The 25,317-nt window shown below is 44.8% G+C and overlaps 1 protein-coding gene and 1 long non-coding RNA gene across 3 annotated transcripts in view; one reads left to right on the top strand and one right to left on the bottom strand.

Annotated features, from left to right (window-relative positions):
- Positions 1 to 25,317, bottom strand: part of ESD (esterase D) — a 105,637-nt gene that overhangs the window by 74,888 nt on the left and 5,432 nt on the right. For both annotated transcript variants that reach the window (XM_019529926.1, XM_019529927.1), the window contains exon 2: positions 20,477 to 20,677. In XM_019529926.1, the coding sequence (XP_019385471.1) occupies positions 20,477 to 20,677 (201 nt within the window). The remainder of the gene's footprint in view (positions 1 to 20,476; positions 20,678 to 25,317) is intronic.
- Positions 7,007 to 21,639, top strand: LOC109306515. Its single transcript, XR_002100020.1, has 3 exons — positions 7,007 to 7,023; positions 13,100 to 13,106; positions 21,562 to 21,639. It is a non-coding gene; the product is annotated as an uncharacterized LOC109306515 (long non-coding RNA).

The following is a 25,317-nucleotide window of genomic DNA, read 5'->3' on the forward strand; positions in this document are numbered from 1 at the left end:
GCATATGCAACTTGCTTGCAGCCACTGGGCTGCGCCACGCCCCTCTCCCCACCCCTTCCCTAACCCCAGCTTCACTCCCTCACTGCCATGGGAACGCATCCCTATCTGTTTCATTGTAAACTGTATTCACTTTATGTGAGTTTGATTTATGCGCTGTTCCCTGGGAACGCATCTACCGTATAAATCGAGGGAAACCTGTAGCTGATATTAAATAGTTATAATCAATACTGCATTCATGATTAACAATTGCCTTCAGGCTTTTTTCACTGCTTACTCCAGACTGACAACAGTGTGTGTTGAAACTGTAGAATAATTAAAGAACTCTGGCTTTTTCTTTTTGTCAGTGGAGGTCAGAGCTTAGCAAATTTTAGCTTTTAATTTGGCAATGGTGAAAGATCCATTTGTGCTGCTAGTTTTTCTAGCTAGCGGGGCATTTACTTTTGGCTAGGAAACAGATAAAAGAAAGGGCTATAAGGAAGTGGTCTGCTGATGGTATGTAGAAATAGAGGTGGAGGTTGCTGTGTATTTATGCTACCGGTTTACCTAATGATTCTATTTGTTAACTCTGATTTAGCAATTTGCCTGCTACTTGCATTGATATCCATACCTGTACCATCAACTGTAATGGGAGCACTGTTCTTAGGTTTTTCATCCTGAACCTGGACTAGGCTTTAGCCCTCCTACTTGAGCTATGGCACCCCAGGCATGTGTGTTGCTTTGCTTATTTTTTACTTTCTATTGTGTAAGATCTATAATGAGGGTCAAGACAATAGGTCTATTAGACCGTGAGATCAAAATATTATGTTCAAAAACTGTGAGAGAAAACATTCCTAATTTCACAGTAATTAAAAAACCTAGAAAAAGTTGTTATTGGATAAGGAGCAACCTCTTCCTAAAAACTGGAGAAAATTGGTGTTGATGAATGGAAATGGAGTCCAGGAACCTGTTTGTATGTGGTGACCATGACATTCAAGGGAGTCTGATAGCTGCTGCAGTTCTACTCTCAGAGCAGAGAGTCAAGCATGAGCTGTCTACCACTAAGAATCTTCCACTCAGAGGCTAGGGACAGACATTCAAAAAGCCTGAGCCTGAATTGATTAAGTCTTTGCAGTTTAATCTAACCTAGCTAGACTGAGCCACTTTGTAACTATGCAGACATCCCCTCTGGAGTCAAGAAATGCAGGCACATGCCTGCAGTGGCTCAGGCTAGAAGCCAGGGAATGCTAGAGCAGCCCGCCTTCTGTCCCGCAGTGCTGAGCTGATGGGGGGAGTGGCCAGGTCCTGGCAGGATGCTCTTATTAGGGAGGGGTTCCTCCCCCTCGCTGCTCCTGACCAGACCAACAGGGAGTTGATAACACAGTATTTATCAGTCGATCATGAAAACAAAAGCCTCTCTCATTAGTTCAAGCTCTCCTTAAACAACTTTTTCCAAGGAAGGGACGGAGGGACATAACTAACCTGTTGATTAGAACCAAAAATCCCTAAGTGGACATTATCCAGTCTGCCATTGTCCTGTCTGCCTTACCCAGATACCTCTCAGCATTAGTTAGCATACCACATGCTGGCTGTGGTCCAGGCTGTGGGAGAGAGGAGGAGGGGAATCCCTGCTTGAGCAGAGAGTGGTTGGTGGGGGGAGGGCAGGAGGAAACTAGGCAGACCCTGCTGTGTCTGCAGTCTCTGCCAGAGATGCAACCAGGGAGCAAAGGGGTGGGGCCAGCCCAGCTGTCCCTTGCAGAGAGCCCCGCCCAGGGCTGCAAAGCATCTGGGATGTTGGGGGACTCTGGTTTAACTTAAACCAGAAAGGGGTCTGGGATAGATATTGCACAAACCAGTTTGACCCAACTGAAGTCTGATACTACATTCAACCAGGTTTATCTCAAATTGGTTTCAGTCATTTTCAGACTGGTTGATATGCACTGAATGTCTGTTTTGTTACAGGTTTAAACCAGTTTCTGATCACGTAAACTGGTTTATATGTAATATCTGTCTGTCCTTAGCCAGAGAGATACAATCTTTCAAATTTGTTCATATAGCCACATACTGCATGAAGACGTCCACATAATTAATTAGTCCATTATTATTATAAGTAGCTTCTTAAAGTTTTCTGAAATGTTAATCTTAAAACTGAGAGGTTTCCACTCAGTTTGAGATGTTTCAAGAGATGCGGTGACTGTGGCAAGGTAACATGTATTGGTGTTCTCTTGCATACTGGAAAGGCATTACTATTTTGTATTTAAACCGGTTTGGTGGCTAACATAGCAACTTTTATTGCTAAGCAAAAGGTTGGATAGGTGATTATGTGCTACCTTGATGAAAATAGGATTTATTGTGCAGTACTTCTTGTTCGTGAATTCAATTTTAATGTTATTTCAATTGCATTGGTGTTGACATGTTCCCTGCAGCACCAATTTTATTCCTATTTAAAGTAGTTCTGCATTTGCAGTTGTCACAGGCTGAAGCAAAATATGTTTCAATTTGGAAAAGAAAAAACATATAAGTGGGATAAACTCTAGGTCTTTGCTGTATTCCTTCCACTCTAAGAATTGACCTTTTTGTCTTCCCTGTTGGCTGTTTCCCATGGTATTCACTGTGCAGGTACCTGGGAGGATGAAGTCATATATAATTGCACTTCAAGGAATGTGTAAATACTATACACAGATATATCAAAATGATCTAAAAACATTGAAGCATCATATCTATTTTATTAGGTCTCATACTGCATGCTACTTTATTAGTCTACCTTTTAGTTTTAAGCTCCCCCAGGCTGGGATTGTCTTACATGGGCATGTCGTAGTCCTGAATATACCACAGCACTTCGTCAATGATAAAAAAACTAAGAAATTACAAAAAACTCCTAGATATTCTGGTATCATAGCCAATTAATGAGTTGGCTCCCTGGAGCAGTGTAAGCCATGAGATTTTCTAACAACTCAGTTTCCCACTCTCCTGGGCTTTTAATTATTATTTTTTAAATTTTAAAAGCTGATAGTTAACTTAGCTCTGATTTAATGCTTTTCTAAGATTAATAGTGGTTCTGTGGACTGTATCTCTGAATTTTTTCAGCTGTATAGTTTGACTTCATTGTGTAGTCCTGAATTGATTGAGAAAAGCAATCAGACTACATGAGTATAAGTTGAAATCAGTATTAAATTCCTGCAGAAATTTCCAACAATGCTTTTACTAGCTTTATGAATATATTGTACTTCTCTTCAGAAAATTGCACTCAGGTATCTAATATAACTAAATTATCTAATAGTATTAAATTGTTGCAGAAATTTCCAACTATGCTTTTACTAGCTTTATGAATATTTTGTACTTCTCTTCAGAAAATTGCACTCGGGTATCTAATAGAACTAAATTAGCCTTGAGCACAAGGACCTGCTATGCTTCCAGCAACTGGTCAATATTGTTTCTTGCAGGAGAGTGGAAAGATGATTTGGGTATAATCATGAAAACATAATATCAGAGGGGATCCTGAGGATTATCTAGTCAATTCCTCTGCACAAATGCAGGATTTGATATTCCTAAATCAGTGTTTATCCCTACTATTTTTAGAGGGAATTCTGAGCAGTGAGTGCTGGATACAGACAGACCCCATACTTCTTCCAGACTTTCAGGATCATACGCAGAATTTGTACTGCCCAGTGTATGTTTAGGTCATAATGTAGAATAAAGAGACATGGAATGATTCTGACTGCATTACTTGGTCCACAGTTCATGTTTCATTCAGTTTTTGTTCTATCTCCATACACTTCCAGCATGCTCATGATCCTAGCTATGGCTGTTTGAAGAGACCACTAATTAAGCAAGTGATCATATTCTTATTACTGGAGTTGCAAAGCACTTATGAATGGCTATTTTTAAATAGATATCCCACCACAGCATGGTGTCTTGAAGAGAAAATACAATGTGAAGCAATGTGTCTTGTTATACTGCTGCTCACTTGACCTGTGCTACTTGGTGTTGCATCATTCTGGATAGGGCCTTTACCACTGATTAAAGGACCTTTTCACCAAAGCTACATGCACCTTGCTCATCCACAAGATGACAAAATTAAAGAGCAAAGGAACAACAATAGATTATATCTGCTTAAAGTTTCCATCAGTCTGGTGTTATCTAGGTGCATATAATCATCCCTTGGCACAGCTGTCTGGTAAATTGTACAAACCAGTCAGGGACTTAAAAAACAAAACCAAACCAAACTCCCCCAAAAAAACAAAATAAAACACCCATCATTAACTTCCTTTGGCAAAAAAAACAATGGCTATGTTATCTGCTGAAAATACTTGCCTGTGATTTATTAGTTCTTCAGCTCCATGCAGGATAAGGCTTATTTTTTCCAAGAACAACGGCAGGTTCAGTGCACAATTCTCACTGTGAAATGTGAGGATTGTAACATTTACCCAACACACCTGAAATATGAATCCACACCACATTTAACCTTTCCTTCCAACACAGTTTAGCTCAGCCTGTGATCATAGGAATGACTGCCCATTTGAAAAAACATTACAAGGCTCAGGTCAGATGCAAAATCATAAAAACAGGCATTTTATGAGTGCTGCAAAAACTGCAAGTAACCATAATGGGTATAATGTACTTGCTGTATACATGCTGTGCTGAATGCAGTGGCAAGTTGCAGTTTTATCTCTGAACAATTAAACAATGATCCTTTCATCTGTAATTTTTGCCCTAAATTTATAATGGAAGAAGGTCTTGTTTCCGTGGATGGTGCCAGAAGACTTTGTAAGGAACAGCTGACAAGTATTACTTAATGTGTAATTAAGAAGATGTTGCCTTAGCTCTGACAAAACCAGTGACTTTTCTTAGCTGGTTTGCATTCTGTTAGGAAAAGGTGCCAGCCACATGGTCTAGCAAATAAACTGGGAAAGCTGAAGTATGAATATCTGACAGACTGCAGAAATTGTGCTAAATAGAATAAAACCACAGATTTCATTTTAAAACATCTTAAGATCAATTTCCAAATTTTTGTAAAATCTAGCTTTAATAAAATGCAATTTTTTCAATGCTATGAAATTGCTTTATGCAATTTTAAAATGACTTCAAATGTCTTTGTTCTGGAAATGATTTCTTTATACAGTTGAGTACAGCTTTAACAACATTTTTAAATTTATAAGGCAATTAAAGTGCAATTACAATGCACAGATGCCAGAATTTATATACTCAATCTGATTCCTTGTGAACTTCCTTTTGTTCATTTATTTTTCATGAGGCTTCTGGTAAATAAAATCCAAGTTACTCCTATTTTAGATGTTCAAGTAATTGGTACATTTCTTGTCCACACAGGAGTCCCACTTAACCATATGCTGTTGCAAAGATCACTAGAGAGTTTCAGGGCTAACTCTTTACCCTTTCTACACTTCACTACACTATACATAAAGCTTTCTGCACTAAAGTTATCCCTGAGTCTAGACTCATTCTTCCCACTCTGGTGAAGGCCACTGTAGACTCCCTTATGTAACATACATCTTGCTCTATCAAACAATTAGCCTTTCAGAGAAGGAGGAATAACTAATATTTGGCCATATGAAGTGACAGTAATTGCCTTAGAACATGCTTAACTTATTCTGAATATCCCAGAAAGAGAGGGTGGGTGGTTATGGAGCTTAATGCAAACAAAGTGAAGTCATCAATTCAAAGAATGAGCAAAAATGTACTTGCAAAGCCTAAAGAGCCTGCCCTGGAGAACTTACAGGCTAGAGACAGACATTCAAAACTCCTGAGCCTGAATTGATTCAATCTTTGCAGGTTAGTCTAACCTGGCTAGGCTAAACTTAATGGTCTAACCTGGCTAGGCTAAAAAAACCCTCAATGTCAAACAAAATGGGAGGGAGGGGTATGTGGCAGGATGCACTGCATATTAGTATAGTAAACTATTGTATGTAATGTAAATAAGGTTTTTAAAATACTTAAGAAGCTTCATTTAAAATTAAATTCAAATGCAGATCTTACCAGTTTAGTGAATCAGGGCACATCTGAATACCCCCATTAGTCTGGGGGCAGATGTGTTTGAGCTTATTCTCAGGCACTAGGGGCTATTCTTTTTGGCAAGTGTGCCACAAAGCAAGCCCTGTACACCTCCTAAGTGCCTGTCTGATCATGGGGCCAGGACGGGGAGGCAGCCAGGTCCAGCACTTCACCTGCTGGGGCCATGGCAAGGAGGCAGCCAGGGCCAGCGCTGTGCCTGCTGGGTCTGGGGCCAGGGCGGGGAGGCAGCTGGGGCTGGCGCTGCACCCGCCGGGGCCAGGGCAGGGAGACAGGTGGGTCTGGTGCTGTGCCCACTGGGGCTGGGGTGGGGAAGCAGCCAGGGACAGCACTGCGCTCGCCTGGGCCAGGGCTGGGGCCTGGAGGTGGCTAGGGCTGGCACTGCACCCACCAGGGTGGGGAGTCAACTGGAGCCAGTGCTGTGCCTGCTGGAGCCAGGGTGGGAAGGCAACACTTTCCTACCTGATGGGGTGTGCATGCGCACATGTATGTGCCTATTAAAATCACCTTTGGCATGCATGCTATAGATTGCCAACCCCTGCTCTGAACTGAGGAAATTCAGGCATGTGCCTGCAGTGGCTCAGGCTAGAACCCGGGCGACACTAGAGCAAGCCTCCCTTCCCTTCTACACCACTGAGCTGGGAGGGGGGTGGGTCTTGGCCAGGCCCTGGCAGGATGCTCTGATTAGCCCAGCAGGGAGTTGATAACAGTGTTTATCGCCCCTAACTCAGTGTTTAGCACCCCATTAAGAAAACATCAGAGGGACATTACCAGCTACTTGTTGATTCTGCGTGTTGATTCTGCCTGTTGACTCAGTATGGACCATAGGCAGCATATGGTCTGCTAGCTAATACACAGACACCTCTCCACAAGGCAGAGGGGAAAGTGGAATTCCTGCTTAGCAGGGAGTGGTGAGGAGGAGCAGGGAGGAACAACTACAGTCTGTGCTGGAGTGCTGTTCAGGGAGCAGAGGGGAGGGGGGTCCTCCCAGCCCAGAGATCATGTTGGGATGCTGGGGGAGTCTGGTTTATCTTAAACCAGCAAGGGGTCTGGGATAGATGTTGCATAAATTAGTTCGAGCCAAATCACTTAAGTCTAATACTACATTTAACCAAGTTTATCTCCAACCACTTTCAGCCATTTTCAGACTGGTTTATGTGCACTGAACATCTGTTCTGTTACAGGTTTAAATCAGTTTCTGAACACTGAAACCAGTTTATGTGTAATGTCTGTCCCTAGCCACAAGGTTAAGGGTTTATCTACGCTGCAGACTGTAGTGTGTTGTAGAGATACTTGAGCTAGGCTTGGTGGCACCAAACTGACTAGCACCATGAACGAAAGGGACCTGGGGGTAATAATAGACCACGGTATGAATATTAGCTGGCAGTGCAATGCTGTAGCCAGTAGAGCAAATAATACTCTGGCATGTATCAATCGATGTATCTCCAGCAAAACCAAGGAGGTGATTCTTGTGCTCTACTCAGCACTGGTGAGACCTCATTTGGAATACTGTGTCCAGTTCTGGGCACCACACTTCAACAAGGAAGTGGACCAATTTCAGAGAGTCCAAAGAAGAGCCACCCATATGTTCAGAGTCAAAGGCACGCCATATGAGGAAAGGCTGAAGGATCTTCAGCCTGAGGAAAAGAAGTCTGAGAGGGGACCTGGTAGTAGCTTACTACTACACTAGGGGAGTACATCAAGGGCTCAGTGAGCAATTGTTCAGGGCACCCAAGGTTAAAACCAGAAGTAATGGCCACAAACTCCTGGAAGATCAGTTCAGGCTCAACATTAGGAAAAACTTCTTCATAGTCAGGGCGTCCAGACTGTGAAATAAGCTCCTTCCAGATGTGGTGCAATAACCTACCCTGAAAATCTTCAAGAGGAGACTAGACAGTTACCTTGCTGGGGTCCCGTGACCCCCAGTTATCTTTCCTGCTTGGTGCAAGGGGTCGGACCCAATGATCTTCTGAGGTCCTTTCCGACCTTACAATCTATGAATCTATGAATCTAGATTAAATGAACTAACATGGAAACCAGGAGTTGATCTTAGGCAGAATGAAGCTCAGTTCACATAAGCTAATCTACCCTGCCATGAAGTAGTATAAATCAACTGGTGGAGTTCCGCACTGTTGTGACTAGATTGCTTTTAGTGCCCCAGCTAGCTGTTTAAAGATAGCTTAGGTATTCCTCCACTGCAGTGATTGTAACCTACATTGCATTGTAGTCTGTATTGGAGACATGCCTTCTAGGCATGTCTACACAAGACACTAACCATGCAGTAATCTAATGACACTGTGTCGTAGCATGCTGAGCAAAAACCATGCTAATACACTACTGCGCAGTAGTATATGGCTACTGCTCAGTAAGTATCATTAAATAGCCATGCGCCAGCACTACTGAGCAGTAGCGCGCATTACTGCGCATTGATTTAGTACTTGGTTAACCAAGTACTAAATTTAATGCACAGTAACTAAGGTGCATTAATGAATGTGTAGTCACACCCTAGGATAACAAAACAGCATCAGTTAAGTTATGTACAACTGATGTAGTTATTACATCCAAAATGAACACAGTAAATGAACATTAAGGTTGCAAAGTCAAGCATTGTGAAGTGGCAGTGTAATTAAAGCATGTATGATATTACACAGGTCCAAGTTATCCAAAGGTAGGTCAGACCTTAATTTGGCAGTTCCTAGCTTGAAGGCATGACATTGCAACCTTAATGTAGATTCAATTTTATGTAATTCTCTTCAATCGATGTACTTTTAACAGTATATTCACCATAAGACATAGAGTGGGAAAGGTAGCAAGTAGGGTGCTAGACTTTAGGAAGGCTGACTTCAGCGAGCTCAGGCGTTTAGTCAATGATGCACTGCAAGATAAGAGATTTGGCGAGATGGGAGCCCAGGAAGGGTGGCTGTGCCTTAAGAAACCGATCCTTCAGGCATAGAGGGAGACGATCCCGATGCAGGGGGAAAGGGGCCAAGAGGCTTCCTTGGCTGACCAGAGAAATTCAGAGCAGCCTAAGGGCAAAAAGGGGGGCATATAAGCAGTGAAAACAGGGAGAAATTACTGAAGAGGAGTATACTCTTCAGCTCGCAGTTGTAGGGAGGCAGTTAGAAAGGCGAAAGCTACCATGGAACTAAGGATGGCATCCCAAGTTAAGGATAACAAAAAATTGTTTTTCAGATATATAGGGAGTAAAAGGAAGGCCCAAGGTGGTATAGGACCACTACTGAATGGGCAAAAGCAATTGGTGACAGACAGGGAGGGCAAGGCTGAACTCCTCTATGAGTTCTTTGCCTCAGTGCTCCTAAGCAAGGGGCAAAACAAGTCTCACAATGGGTTGGTAGAGAGTCAACAGCTGGGCACCAGACTACCAAACATTGACCCTCAGATGGTACAGAGTTACTTGGAAGGACTGAATGCGTTTAAGTCGGCAGACCTGAATGAGCTCCATCTGAGGGTACTGAAGGCACTGGCTGAAGTCATTGCACAGCCACTGGCAAGAATATTTTGAGCGCTTGCGGTGCATGGGCCAGGTCCTGGAGGACTGGAAAAGGGCCATGTCCCAGACGTGCTGTACAGAGGAATACTCACCGGCAGCTTGAGATGCAGCACACGAGGGGTGGAAGGCAGAACCCGCGCGGCTCGTCAGCCGCCTGTTTATCCAGCTGCGGCTGGCCGATGACGTCAGCACTGAATGCTGGCTGGCACAGATAAAAATGGTGGCGCACGCTGTGGAGCTGGCGGGGAGTAAGGGAATGCAGCCGCACACGAGCCCACAGCAGAGGCGATCTCATACACAGGACCAGAGACGCAGGAACGGCCGGGACGGAGGTAAGAAGGAAGAGGAGGATCATCTTGGCAACGCTGCAGGTGGAGCGACGGAGGGACACCAAGAACGCCTCTTAAGGACAACAGGGGAACACCAGAAGAAGCCCGCCCCGAGAGAGAGGGACTGCAGGGGAACCCAGGAAGGGTTGCAGCTGGAGCGAGCGTTGCCACTGGACCTGGAGGTGCCTTTGAGTAGGCAGGGAACCTAATTGCCTAAGGGGATGAAGCAGCCAGTGCCCTCTTGAGACACAGGAAGGTATAGGGGTAGTTAAAGGGGCAAGGAGCCTGGTTTTGTGTTGGATCTTCCTTCTTTTCTTCTTTGATTTATTCCCCCCCGAGCTCCAGGAGTGTCTGAGGGTAACAGGCCCATGTGTGAGTTAGATAGTGTCAGGGCCTGAGAGGGACCCAGTCTTAAAGGTCCCAGGAGCAAGACGTCGACCATCCAGACACCGCTCCACAGGAGGCATGAGGCCGGGGTGTAGGGGTGGCGGAGCCCCGTGAGTAACCACTGGGAGGAACCACGGGTCTACGAGCATGCCCGATGAACAGCCCTGGACACTGAGGTCCAACAAGTCGTGGCAGGCAAGCACAGGGTTGAAGATTCAGGTGGAAGTCACCAGCTCAGGTAGAGGCGCGAGCCAGCAAGGCACATAACATCAGTCACCCGAGCGAGAGCGGCACAAGAGAGACTGGTTGAGGCCCAACGGTTACAGGCCAATGTGGTCCCTATTTTCAAGAAGGGGAGGAAGGAGGATCCAGGCAACTACAGACCAGTCAGTCTCACCTCCATCCTTGGTAAAGTCTTTGAAAAGATTATTAAGGCTCACATATGTGAGAGCCCAGCAGGAAAAAATATGCTGAGGGGAAACCAGCATGGGTTCATAGCAGGTACATCATATCTGACTAACTTAGTCTCTTTTTATGCCCAGGTTACAAAGCACCTGGACACTGGAGTAGGGGTAGATATCGTTTACTTAGACTTCAGGAAGGCCTTTGATACAGTATCCCACCCCATACTCATGAACCAATTTAAAGGCTGTGACTTGGATGATTACACAGTGCGGTGGGTGGCCAGTTGGCTAGAGGGTCATACCCAGAGAGTGGTGGTGGACGGGTCGGTATCAACCTGGAAGGACATGAGCAGTGGGATCCTGCAGGGCTCAGTCCTTGGACCAATATTCTTCAGTGTCTTCATCAGTGATTTGTACGAGGGAGTGACGTATACTCTGTCCAAGTTTGCAGATGATACAAATCTGTGGGGAAAAGTGGACACACCAGCGGGCAGGAAACAACTACAGGCAGACCTGGACAGGTTGGACAAATGTGCTGAAAACAATGCGATTTAACAAGGAGAAATGTAAAGTGCTGCACCTAGGGAGGAAAAATATCCAACACACCTACTGCCTAGGAAATGACCTGCTTGGTAGCACAGAAGCAGAAAGGGATCTTGGAGTCCTAGTGGACTCCAAGATTAACATGAGTCATCAGTGTGACGAAGTCATCAGCAAAGCTAGTGCCACTTTATCATGCATCAGCAGATGCATTACAAACAGAACCAAGGTGGTGATACTTCCCCTCTATCGGGCACTGGTCAGACTGCAGTTGGAACACTGCGTGCAGTTTTGGGCGCCACACTTCAAGAGGGACATGGATAACCTGCAGAAGGTCCAGAGAAGGGCCACTTGTATAGTTAAGGGCTTGCAGGCCAAGCCCTACAAGGAGAGACTAGGGCAGCTGGACCTCCTCAAGAGAAGGTTAAGAATCAACCTTGTGGCTGCCTATAAATTCATCATGGGGGCACAGAAGGGAATTGGTGAGACTCTACTCACCAAGGCGCCCCTGAGGTTTACAGGAAATAATGGCCATAAGATAGCAGAGATCAGATTTAGACTGGACATTAGGAAGAACTTCTTTACAGTTAGAGTGGCCAAAATCTGGAATGGGCTCCCAAGGGATGTGGTGCTCTCCCTTACACTGGGGATCTTCAAGAGGAGGTTAGATAGGCACCTGGTTGGGGTCATCTGAACCCAGCACTCTTTCCTGTCTGTGTAGGGGGTCGGACTCAATGATCTATTGAGGTCTCTTCCGACCCTAATGTCTATGAATCTATGAATTAAATAAATGAATACCCTCATCTTCTGCCCATCTGTGTGACAGAGTCACTGAGCTATCTGAGAATGAGTCATCCCTCTGATTGCCAGGTACTACCTACTGTACTTGCAAACAGAGATGACCTGAGCAGGGTATAGGGCCCAGGGCAAATCAGCCTCTGCAGCGGCCTTGCCCCCGCACACCCCAGACACGAAGAAGCTGGCAATGGATTCGGCAGTGGGGGAGGGGGTGGGGACGGGGGTGCCAAGCGGCCAGATGCAAAGCAGCTACTCTGTCCAGGTCCATGGTGTGGCGGGCCAGTAGGGGGCACCCCTGCATTGAGCCGCCCACCTCCCTGTGCCCGACCATCTGCCAGGCTCCGAATGCCTCCCTAGGGGCGCCTTATGTTCGGCCCGACCCCTTCCTGGAGCACATATGCTAGCCTGGGGGTAACGTTGCCACCACTACCCCGAGAAGAGACTGTCTTGGCCCTGTGTCCTCAGGGAAACACAGGCCTAAGAGTCCTATGGGTACTCGACCCAGTACAGGCACTTGGGGCACTTCCCCAGGTCAGGGGGCAAAAAGTAAAGTCCCCCATAGTCTGCAGACCTAAGGGGTCTCTTAGGCATAATTTAGACCCACCCCTCAATAAGTCTCCCACACCAGTCAAAAAGGAGATCTTTATTGATTACAAGGGGTAGGGTAAACTAGGGTACAGGATTGAGCAATATCTTAGAAATCCTAAATGGCGAACAGTCTGGCTGAGGTAGCCTTTTGATCACGCATCTGAGTTACTGCCAGCTAGATATCTAATCAGATCTCGAGTAGCTTACTCACAAGCATCTTCCAAAGGCTGGTGCCGTTTCCCTTGGGAGGCAGGCGGTTCCTAGCTTGTGAGTTTGGGGGAGAGAGCCAATTTTAGATGTTAAAGCTCCTCTGTGTCCCCCGCATGGCTGCTGCTTCACCTCATGGCCGAAGAGACTGCCTCCTAGCCCATCCTAACTTATATAGCCCCCGTGACCTCATTCACCTGGTCCAGTGGAGGCCCGCTCCGGTTGGCTGTCCGCCAACCAATTTGAAATGCATCACCAGTTACCGGGCAGATTCCAGTCCACCAGGTAGATGCTCCTCACCCAGGTGGCTGATGCCAGTCACGTAGGCAAAGGGAGCAGGTTCCCCCCCCAGGAATGCAGCCAGCTCAAGTTACCTAAAGAGACAGGCTGAGGTGTGAATTCTCTGTGCTGGGCCTATTTTAATCTCATTGTCACAGGGCAGAGAATTTGGGGAGAAACCAAGGTGGCTTTCTGCCACATATGGGACCCCCCAAAGCCTGGGACCCAGGGGGGCTTAGAGGGGGTCGATTGCCTCCCCCCCCACAAGGCAGCCCTGCTTGCAAGGAACTGACCCTGCCTCAAGCTTAGCCTTGAAACTAGCAGAGCAGACATTGGTGAACTATCTGCATAACAGATCTCCTGGAGACTAGTAGACGTCTCTAATCTTCATACTTTGCCTTTGGGTTTTCCCAGCTCTTGCTTTCTGTTCCTGAATTCAAGGCTTCTGACCTCCTGTGCTTTCTGAACCGCAGTTCTCAACTTCTGACTCCTGGACTTCCTGACTCTAGACCAGTGATTCTCAGGCAGAGTACCATAGTGCCCCAGGGGTTTCTTGAAATCCTTTCAAGGGTGCTGGAGTATGCCACACAATGTTAGCATAGTTAGGTCTGCAAACATGATCTACAAGATGAAGCCAGAGGTTTCACATAGGAGTCTGTAGTATTAAAGCATTCTGACCTGTTGTGGTCTTTCTGATATCTTTGCAACATAATTGCTCTATTATTTTTCTGTAGTCAAAAAAACTAAGAGCTGGTATTTTCCCAAGAGTGACTTGCATCCATTGAGGGGGTGCCTCAAGTCTAAAAAGATTGATAAGAACTGCTGTAGACCTTGATTTCCTGGCTCTTGACTCTGGCTCCTAACTCTGACTTCTGACATTTGCTTATTTCCTGTCTCCCAACCCTGGTTCTTGGCTTGGGCCCTAATCATTAGGGTTTCTGCCCACCTTCTGATCACCAACAAGCTGCCCTTTAGCAAAATGAAGACAGCTTAAGTACTTATATTTAGTATTGGAGAAGTGGAGGAAAGGGAGGCAAGGAGAAATCTACAAGAGGAGAGATAATGACCTCCTTGCAGCTGTTGGTTCCTTGTGGATGACAAAGAACACCAAGCTCTGGATCTGGAAGACCTTTGGTCAGAAGTTCTGATCCAGATGCTTGTGCCAGTTCTACAAATAGAATGAACCCAGGGGCAGATCCAGGAGTTCCTGACAAGGCGTGACGGAGCAGCACCTAGCGCTGTACGTTTCTGCTCTTATCTCTACCCTGCCCCCCATGGAGGCACTGCAGAAGCCTCTGTGGATTTTTTAAAGTCCTTAAAGCAGGTGAAAATCCCTCCCTCCGGTCTCCTTCATACTTAGAGGCACATCCCCTTCCCTCCCTTTCCACTCCTCTCTCAGCTGCTGCTGCTGCATTCACCATCCCCAGAACAGTGAGGAAAGCAAAGCACTACAGCCAATTCTGCCTATTCCAGCAGGGATGCACAGGAGTTTGCCACCTGCAGTTCACTTCAATCCAAAAGGTGGGTGCAACCATACCAGAACACCCACTCTGGATCCACTCTTGAATGAGCCTGCACCACATTTCTGTCTGCTTCCACCCTCACTTGTCCCAGTGTGTATAGTACATCACAAAGAGGGCTACCATGGTACTTTGGAACAGACATTGAAAAGAGGATTGAATTATGCAAAGAGATCCAAAAAAGAAGCACATGTCTCTCTGGTAGCATTTCCTAGCTTTTGAAATCTCCCCATTAGCTGGAAAGCAGAGGGAGAAGCTGCAGCACTACATTTTGATGCCTCTAGGCTTGGCTTTTGTGCCAGCATTTGGCAGACTTCAAAACTATGGAAAAGAAATTGGCAAATGTTTTAAGAGAAATGTTGCAGGAGGGTTTGTCCAACCCTATTTGGGATCATTTGGGACAAAGAAGCCCGTATAAGTCTAAGTTGTTACTGGCTAGGGTCAGCAGACCACCTGAAGTTAGGGAGCACATTCATAGATTGAGCAAATAATGATAAGAGACGAGAGAAACTCAGCTAAGAGGATTTGCTTTTAATCAAACTTCACATCTTAGGCCATACCAGTAGGAAAATAAAGAAATAATCACTTAGGAATGATGTAAGCAAAGACTTAACATTTATAACTCTAAGGTCCCTGCCACATGTTACATATGTTAACTTGTGAATTATGCAATAAATTTAGACTGGCCATATGTGGAAAGTAATTATCACACCATAAAAATTATCCAGCTATAAAAAGAGCTAACCAGTTACAAAGTTAGTGCTTGAAAATATGTAATGACTCTATACCTGGTCTCTATCCAGCTTTAATTTAAATGTGTGGAAGGGCTCTACCTCTTTCTGTACATATTGCTTCCAAGAGCCTGCTAAAGGAGAAAACACTGTTATTAGTCCTTTCACTATATATTTCAGGCTAGTTTAGGTTCTGAAATTTTATTTGAAAGAAGTAAACCAGATACAAGGTTAATTTTTTCTGAGTGTTTTTTAAGTTTTCCTATGCAGATTTATATTTAGCCCCACATTTTCTAGCTGAATGTTATTTTGAAGAATTCCATCTATACCCTTGTAATGCCTTTCAGGAGGTGAAAGTATCTAGTCTTTTGCACCTGCTTTCAACCTGTAAAATAAACTAAATTATTTTCAGTTTGGACATTAAGGTTTAGTAGAATCCCTTTAACAGCCACAAATAATTTAATTATCCAATTTAAGAATTAAATACAGAATTAGAATCTGTTACAGTAATTAGATTTCATCTTAAACTAACTGCCCTTGGCGCTACATGATCTAGTTGAAAGAAAGGCTGCTGACTAAACATTATTCTATTGTAAGATGCAAAAACTAGTAGTGTCAGTTCAATGTTTAGGTTGAAAAACCTGCTTCAGAAGGCAGGTAGGTCACATTGTCTTGTACTTTTCTCCAATACATTGTGGGTCCAACCCAAAAATAATTGAATTCAGTGGAAAAATATCATTAAGATGGGTTTGGACCAGGCACAAAAATATATTACTAAGTAAGAATAGGGAATAAGAAGTATTTCCTTCAGACAATAATCTTAACTTTTGGAATTTCTTGGCTTTTAAATGCTTAGTTTCTCAACTTTTAGCTCTCAGCTTTAAAACTTAATTTCCAGGCCAACATTTTCATAAGTAACAAATAACCTTCACTGCATGCATTTTTGGGCATTCTACTCAAAATTTCTTAGAGCAGAATCAGCCCTACCTATTGAGATGATATTCAACAAATGCAAAGTCTTGCACTTAAGAGAAATAACCACATGCACAAATACAAACTGAGAAACAACTGGCTAGGCTGCAGTACTGAAGAGAAGGCCCTGGGGGTTACAGTAGACCAATATTGTGTTCTTCCTGTGTTAGCTATACCTATGTGGGACCATAAAGAGTTAAACAGATCAAGTACTTCAAGTAGCACTAGGTGCTTAGAGATAGGAAAATCATAGATAAAACACCTCTTTGTTCGGAAACTATTTGCTAGCATTGCTAAAGGCACACTTTGTCAGGTGACGGAGTACTGGGGGAGGACTGTTATATTCAATTGACGATTGACAGTAAATTGCACTGAAGGGCTGAGATCATTAGGATTCTTTATACTACTGGCGTTTTTCTTTGTCCCTCTTTATGTGGCTATCTGCCATGTTGCACGCTCACTTTGGCTTAGAGATGACTATCTACCAGATGCCACATGGCCTTCCAATTGGCTCCTGTGCATCTGCCTCCCTCCCTCTTTCCCAGAGCATGTCACATTATGGAACACTCATAAGCCGAGGAGCTTAAACATTCTTCTTTTAGCTTGTCTTTCCATGAATCAGGCTACCATAATACCAACAATGCAGCTGAGCAATATTTAATTCCTTTTATAGCTCAGTGTATTGGCTGGATTATATATCATTTACCAGCTGCTATATGAAACTGATATGTAAATTAGATAAACAGGTTGCATTGTATCATTTCACCTGTCCTTCTGGCTTTCTAGCTTTACATTCTAGGTGTTTTTATTGAACCACAATAAAATATAATTTTGTCATTTTTACTCATGCTACGCTTCAGAACTTTCTAATTCAGTGAAAAATCATTTTATTCAAGACTATAACAATAAGGACAATGTTGTTATCAGTTATCACTGGAAGAAAAGGTTTGTATCGACCGATCAGTGATGGCAAAAAAAGTCTAGGTGGTTAAATGCTACTGATTTTTTAAAAAATGTATACAGTGGTTAAGTTTTATTGTTTGTCAGGGTATGGACATAGGAACAGTTCCCCAAAGGGTAAATGGCCTGAGAGGTTGCTACCAAGTGTCAGGTAAGAATAACTGCCAGTGTGCAGACTTACTTTATTTTGAATGGATGTTAAACTACAGTGGCTTAGCCCTCAGTAAAGAGGGGTGAATTGCTATGCTTTGTCTTGCCATGAGTAAATACGTTCTCACACGTAGTAGTTGTGTAATCATGCATCCAGGCTGAAGCCCTGCTCCCTTTTATTCCCTGGCAAATCATTCATATGCCCATACCCAAATGTTGATGAGTGTTTATAATGCTTTAAATGGAATGCCAAGATATCAAGGGACTTTCAAGAGTTTTGAAAGTGATATAACCCTCATCATGCTTCAGGGCATAACCAATCCCTTAACTCACTAAAGCTGCAAACATGCATTGCCTTTGTGCTACCATAATTTTTTTTATGGTGGCACAAAGCCCAAGCAAACAGACATCCATGACCCTTGTCATGCCCCAAATTGTGGCTGTAGCAATAGGTGGTAAACACTTGTACCACTTTTTTGCTGGTAGGCATCTGTTTGCTTTGTGATGGGAGAGTAGCATAGCCTGGAGCTGCCTGTGCTCTCCAGCCACCCTGGGGAGGTGCTCCCCAGTTTCAGGTGCCTAATCTGGGGCAACCCAGGAAGTCTTCAAGAATTCCTCTGTGGGACCTTGAAGCCTGGGGAGTGCCTGCAAGGTTCCCCTGCTTGCAGAGGTGTGCCCCTTGTTGGAGAGTGGCAGCATGATATACACACCTATGGAATCCCCAGCTTGGGGTTTCCTAGGATGTGCCTCTGCAAATGCGAGATTCTGGGATCCTCTTGCCCCTGCTTGCCCTAGAAGACCTGGGAGTGACAGGGCCTAACCCTGCAGGGCAACAGACAATGTCTTTATCATCTACAGAAGTGGATCAGCTGTGCTGGGACACATCCCAGCACAGCTGATTCTGGTCCAAAGACAACATCCATTTATAGCCTAATAAGGGTTAAGAAAAAGCTTTTCACATGAAGACTTTATTCCATAATTGCCTTCTGTAGGAACCCTTTAAACATTGAATAGTGGCCACTGTCAAGGTTGAGATACTGGACTACAGGCACCACTGGTCTCATCCAATGTGGCAGTTTTTGTGTTCCTATAGATTTATGATTGTTGTTTAAAATATATACTTCTCTGTGGATGAGATCACACAAAGCATAAAAGAGCGTGGGATTGGTGAAGGCAAAAACCAGAAGTTTGTCTTTATTTTACATTAGAGGGCCAATATTTCAAAACTATTTGTTGTCATCTTGGTCCAAGAGGGGAAAAAACTAGACATGGTATGTAATATTGGGACAGCTAATAAATAAAAATAGAAATGCAGGCTTTGTTTACAGTGTCAATGGGATGTGCTAGGAAGTAGAGTGCCATATGCCTACTGTGTGTGTGCTGCATGTCAAAACAGATGTAGTGTAGCCGGCTTAATGTTACTCCTGGTTCACACCAATAAACATGCTCAAGACAGTGACCTCAGTGGTGTATTACCAATGTCACATTGGCTAGGGACAGACATTACACATAAACTCGTTTAAGTGATCAGAAACTGGATTAAACCTGTAACAGAACAGATATTCACATAAACCAGTTTGAGAGACATCTGGTTGAATGCAATATCAGATTCAACTGATTTGGGTCAAACCAGTTTATGCAATGTCTGTTCCAGACCCCTTGAGGGTTTAAGTTAAATCAGATACCCCCAACATCCCAGCATGCTGTCTGGGCTGGGCGGGGCTCTCTGCTCCACAACAGGGCTGGTTTCTCCCCTCTGCTCCCTGGATGCAGCTCCACCAGAGACTTGCAGGCACAGCAGTGTCTGCTTGGCTTCCTCCTGCTCTCCTCCTCCCCTCACCACTCCCTGCTAAGGAGGGATCCCCCATTGCCTCTGCCTTACACAAATACCATTAGAGCTAGCAGGCCACATGCTGACTACAGTCTGTGCAGTGGCAGATAGTGTCATTTTACGGCTTTTTGGAGCTAATAAACAGCTCAGCTGATAATGTACATCTGTTCCTTCTTTGTTTAAGAAGAACTTGTAATAATGAGAGACGCTGTTTGTTTTCTGATGGGGTGATAAATGCTGATAACAGAGCTGATAAATGCTCTGTTATCAAGGAGGGGGGGAGCCCCTCCCTAATTCTCTGGGGGCCTGGCCATGCCCCCCCACTCAGCTCAGCCCTGGGGAAGGGAAGGGAGGGCTGCTCTAGCATCCCCCATTTTCTAGCCTGAGCCACTGCAGGCATGTGCCTACAAGTCTGGGATGTCTGTGGAGTTACAAAGTGATTTAGCCTACCCAAGTTAGAGTAATCTGCAAAGATTGAATCAATTCAGGTTCGGGCTTTTTAAATGTCTGTCACTAGCCATTGAGGGAGCTATATAGCATCTGTGGCAGAGTAGCTATGCTTCACTTCACTGTGGTGCTCTCTAGAGAAATCCTTTGGTGTAGACATGTTAGAGTCAGATGTCATAAATCCCAGGCAACTCTAGTTTTAAACACATGAAGATCTTTCAGTGTCTTTATTCAGTAGGACAAGGTTCCCCTCACCTCTTACTGCAGAAAGAAAAGATGTAAACTTTTTAGTTCATGGAAACCCATAATTCTAGAGAAGCGTCCTTACCCTATCAGATTCCAAATCCTGGCCACTCACCATGCAAGAGAGACAACACTGGTTCTTTCCTGTTTGTGGCCCTGAGCAACCAAAGAGTAGACAGGACTTGCCTCCAAGAAATGATGATAAATACATTATAGGGTATCAGGAAAAAATGATTTATATAAATCAGATCTGTGCTAATCCACAGCATTTGCTGTCTTCTGGAGTCCAGTTACTGGTGAATAATCAATAATGGAAATAAGCACATCTCTAAAATAGAAATACAAACAGTTCTAACACTGAAATATAGTCTTTTTTGCAAAGGGATGTTCTATTCTTCTTTATTTACCATTGTTATTGTTGATATTTATCGTATAATTATGACATACCATGACCTGTTACACTGTGCCAAACAAAATATTCCAGGCTGGGATACTATTTTAATCTGCAATATGTATGTCAGATCCTGTCAAAAGCTACAAGTCTATAATTATGTGTTGACATATTGCCTCACTTACCAACTGAGATGGTCCAAACTGCAATTATTTTTGTGAAAGCCTTAGTTCTGGAGTTAAAGCGGCTGTGGTGAATGGGGTTGCGTATGGCAATATAGCGATCCAGAGAGATGGCACACAGGTGCATGATGGAGGCAGTCGAGAAAAGCACGTCCAAATAGATCCAGACAGGACAGAGTGTTTTGGGCAGAGGCCATCTATACTCTGCAAAAAAAGAAAGTCAGCATCAGCTAACAGGTGGATACATGAATGAATGCAAGTATTTGTTCTAAGAGCCTTAGCATGTTTGTCTGTCTGTCTGTCCATAATGATTGATTTGCACTCTGATTGGTTGTCTGAACCAACCAATCAAAGTGCTCCAAGAGCATTCCAGATAGGAGGTGGCTGTGGTGGTGGCATGGCAGAGCACTACCATGATAGCAGTGATGGAGCGTACAGAGTGGTGGGGCGAGTCCAGCAGCACTGGCCTCACCGCCCCCGGCCCTGCTTCCTGGATGTGGTGGCGGCACGAGGTGCTGGCTAGCAGGGGTGGCGGGGTGGAAGGGCAGGGGTGCTGGTGGCACAGCACTGGCCTCACCCCCCGCTCTGGCCTCACGGCTGCCACCACCACCGTGTCCTGACAAAAGCCAGCAGGCAGGGAGAGGCAGCAGGAAGGAGGGAGGGTGGGAAGTGTGACGGGGAGGGGGTGTATGGTGGTGGTGCCCTGCCATCACTGGGCCCTGAGAACAGCCAGGAGGGAGGGAGGGAGGGGAGCGGGAGTGAGAGGGGGTTGCATACAGGTGAATGCACAACAGCAGCAGCACAGGGCGCTGGGTGACAGCTGTGCCTGCTGCATGGAAGCCCCCCCTCTCCCCCGTATATATTCTAATATTATAAAAGCCTTCATCTGTCTGTCTGTCTGACTGAAACAGCCAGAGTGAGAGTAAGTGTTCAGACAGGAGGTGGCAGCTTAGCAGAACATCGCCATGATGGTAGGGACACAGAACACAGAGTGGGCCTCACTCTCCCCTCTCCCGCCCAGCTCCCTGGAGTAGTGTCAGTAGAGCAGAGGTGGGGAGTGGGGTTGGGACAGTGCAGGGGGAGGCAAGGCCACTAGCGCTGGCCTTGGTCTGCCCTTCCCCCTTTCCATTTTTGCTGCCTGCAGGGCTGATGTGGCAGCAATGGGGGCAGAAGTGGGCACACTGCAGTAGTGGCACTACGGGTGCGGGCAGGGGAGGAGTGGAACCAGGTCTGATGTGGAGGGTGGGAGGAGGAGCAAGCCTGGGCAGGGGGAGAAGCCAGCTCATCGTGGCAGTGGAGGGAGACCAGCCTGATGCGGCAGCGGTGGGGGAGGGGAGGAGCAGGCCTCCTCCCCACCTGGGACCTGGGCCCACTCATCCCTCACCACCTCCCCCGTGTTGGCCCCAAGCCCCCTCCTCTCATCCCCTGCCACCTCTGGGTTGGTCCAGGCCCACTGCTCTCCACTTCCTTTGCTGTGGCAGCCTGGCTTCTCCCCACCCTCAGACCCAGTTCTCCCTGCATCGGGCCTGGATCCATTCCTCCCCTCTGTCTGCTGCTGCAGCGGGGAGGAGGTGTGGGCCCAGACCCCAAGCAGCAGGGCAGAAGGGGGGAGTGGGCCCAGATGGGGGGGGCCCCACAGGGCTGTGTTCCTGCCCACTCCCCCCCTCATTCTTAATTATAATATATGAATACATTCATATATATTAATACATTTGAGCCACACTGGGTACTGCTCAACACTGCTCAGATATAGATATAGATATATCTATATATATTATAATGGAAAGTACTAAACACCTTAAACTGAAGGCTTTGCTACAAGCAATAAGCATATATATATATGAATACATTTGAGCTACACAGGGTACTGTATGTGTGTGTGTATATCTAGATATAGATAGATATACAGTAGTACCCAGTGTGGCTCAAATATATTAATTTATATATATGCTTATTGCTCATAGCAACGCCTTCAGTTTAAGGTGCTTAGTACTTTCCATTATAATTTAATATGCTCATAATTTTTTTAAACTTTTCTCTGCTTGTTTCTCCCTGTAGGCTGATTTTTATCTTCTGTGTAAATTCTGTGTAATAACATGTATGGCTGTTTATGAGACTATAAAGAGATAACTAGTGTTGAGAGTGTGACATCCTAGTGCTATAACTGAAGTACAGAGGCTAGGCTGGGAAGGTAGAGATTCTGGGTTCCAGCACAAGCAATGACCTGTGCAGTGGAGCAAGTTCCCATATGATAGAATTTATGTCCTCTTAGTTTGCTATAAAAAGTCACAGAATCATAGTAAATGTAAAGCTGAAAAGGACCACTAGATAGAGATTATCTAATTCAGCTCTCTGCACCGAGGCAGGTTCTAGCATACCTAAACATTTGTTTATACACAGATTGACGTTCCTGACACATGTTTATTTAACTAGGTGATTTTTAATCAGGGTGCCATGGCACCCTGGGGTGCTTTGAGATCCTTTAAGGGGTGCTGCAGAGTGACACACAATGCTAGAATTATTAGGTGTACCAACATGATCCACACAATAAACCCAGAGATTTCAAATAGGAAACCATAGGATTAAAAATATTCTAAACTTTTGTGACCTTTCTGGGTTGTCTGCAGCAGAAGAATTGCTCTATTATTTTTTGTAGCCAAAAAGAAGTGAGAACTAAGACCTGGAAAGGCATTTGCCAAGGGTTACCTTGAATCTAACAAGGGGTGCCCTTAGTCAAAAAATGTTGAGAACTACTGATCTAACTTGTTCTTAAAAGCTTCAAGCAAAGATATTCCACAATCTACATAGGCAGCCTGTTCTAGTATTTCACTACCCTTGTAGTTAAAAAGTTTTCTCTGATATCCAGCCTGAATTGTTTTTTGGTGAAAACCGAGCCAATTTCTTTTTGTCCTTCCCCCAGGGGAAATAGAAAACAATGGATCACTGTCCCTTTTGTAACTACTTTTTACCTATTGAAAAATTATTACCATTCCTTCCCCACATTTCTTTTTTCTTGATGAAATAATTCCAATTCCTTATTTATTGGACATATTTTCTAAACTTCTTATAATTCTTCTTGTTCTCTGGATTTTCTCTAATTAATTTACAGTTCTATAAAAGTATGATATCCAAAACTGAAACCAGTACTCCAGCTGAGACCTCATCACCATTGGGTAGAGTGGAATATCTGATGGTTTATATAAAACAGTGGTATTAACATATTTCACAGTGGATAGGCATCTATTTGGGATAGTTCAAGAACAGTGCATGCTGCATCTGTGCAGTAGATTGAATTAGATAGCCTTGGGCGTGTCTACACATACTATTAGTGCACAGCAATAAACTGGAGCTTATTGCTCCACAGTTTATTGCTCCTAGGAAGCTCCTGGGTGTGCGGTTTGAACATGCACCTGGACTACAGCACACTGAACGGGGATCACAGCAGCCTCCATTGGCAGAGAGCCTGGGGGGTCAGCCTGTCAACCCAGGGCTGCTCTGACTAGGCTCAGTGTGCTTCAGATGGGCTGACTGGGGCATAAAGGTGCTTCAGTGTGGGGCTAGTTGGCAAGCAGCCCCGGCACTGAAGCACCCTTATGCCCCAGTCAGCATCTACATGTGTGCTGCTGTGCATGAAGAAACTACAGCAGGGTAGTATTTATAACTACAAGTACTACCTTGCTGCAGAGTTTATTAGTTTCATGCGCTCTAACAGGGGTGCACATGTAGACACTAAGATGTTAATCAACCGTGAAGTAAACATCTTCTGTAGATGCACCCTTTGAGGTCCCTTCCAGTCCTTTGATTCTATGATTAGTTTTTTTAGCAAGAACATCACATTGTTAATTCATATTCAGTAGGCACCATACAGTGCGCTATAGCAACCTAGTAATCACTTGGGTCTACACATGATTGGCAGCTGCGTCACTAGCAGTGTGCTCCCCCAGTATAGGGAAGCACTCTAGTCCAATGCTGTAGCAGTGTCACCTTACTGCAATGTATAGACATTCCCAGTTTGTGGTCCACTATAACCCCAGATTCTTTGTTGCAGTACTACAGCCCATCTAGTTATTCTCCATTTTGTCTTTTTCTTAACTGTAATACTTTGCAGGGGCTGATCCAAGGAGGTGTGGTGGTGCAGTCACACACTCCTGCTGAGAGCTCTGGTCTCAGGCACCACAAATGTGCTGTGAACCAGGTTGCCAACTGTCCATAAATGTACGGACACTCAATAAACTGTAAAAAATGAAACAAGAACCACTTCACAAAATCAGCTGCATAAAACACAGAGAGGGTTAGAAAAGAAGCTGGATGCAGCACTGAAGCACAGAAAGAACACAGCAGTGCCACTCAGTATCTAAGCTGGGGTGTAGCACACTGAAGGGATCTCTTCTTGGGGCTTTTTGGCTCCTTCCCTAACCACCAGCCATGTGTTGGGTAGCAGGTAAGTGAACAGTGGTACTTCTTGGGAGTCTGTTGTGAGACGGAGGGAGTGAAGCTGGAACAGTAAAGCTGGGGGTTGCTCTGGGGGAGACATGATACAGAGTGCATTCAGAGGTTCTAGTATGTGAGGGAGAATAGGGGACCTACTGGGGTGGAGGTAGCAGAGGATAAAAGTATCGATAATCTGCAAACTTTTTATTGACAACCACATTTTTTTTACTCTGGTTTGAACTTGACCCTTCTCCAAGGTCTGGCAAAAAGGTTATTTTTATATCATATAAAACATGTTAGTAAAAAATGTTTGGTTGTGAGTAAAAAATTGCAGATTGTCAGTAAAAAAAATTGTCTTGGGTTTGCAACCATTGCAGTCAGCTCTCTGCCACTGTGGCACCTCCCTTTTCAGC

This window comes from Crocodylus porosus, unplaced genomic scaffold, assembly GCF_001723895.1.
Source record: "Crocodylus porosus isolate Cpor-Errol unplaced genomic scaffold, CroPor_comp1, whole genome shotgun sequence".
Lineage (NCBI taxonomy): Eukaryota > Metazoa > Chordata > Crocodylia > Crocodylidae > Crocodylus > Crocodylus porosus.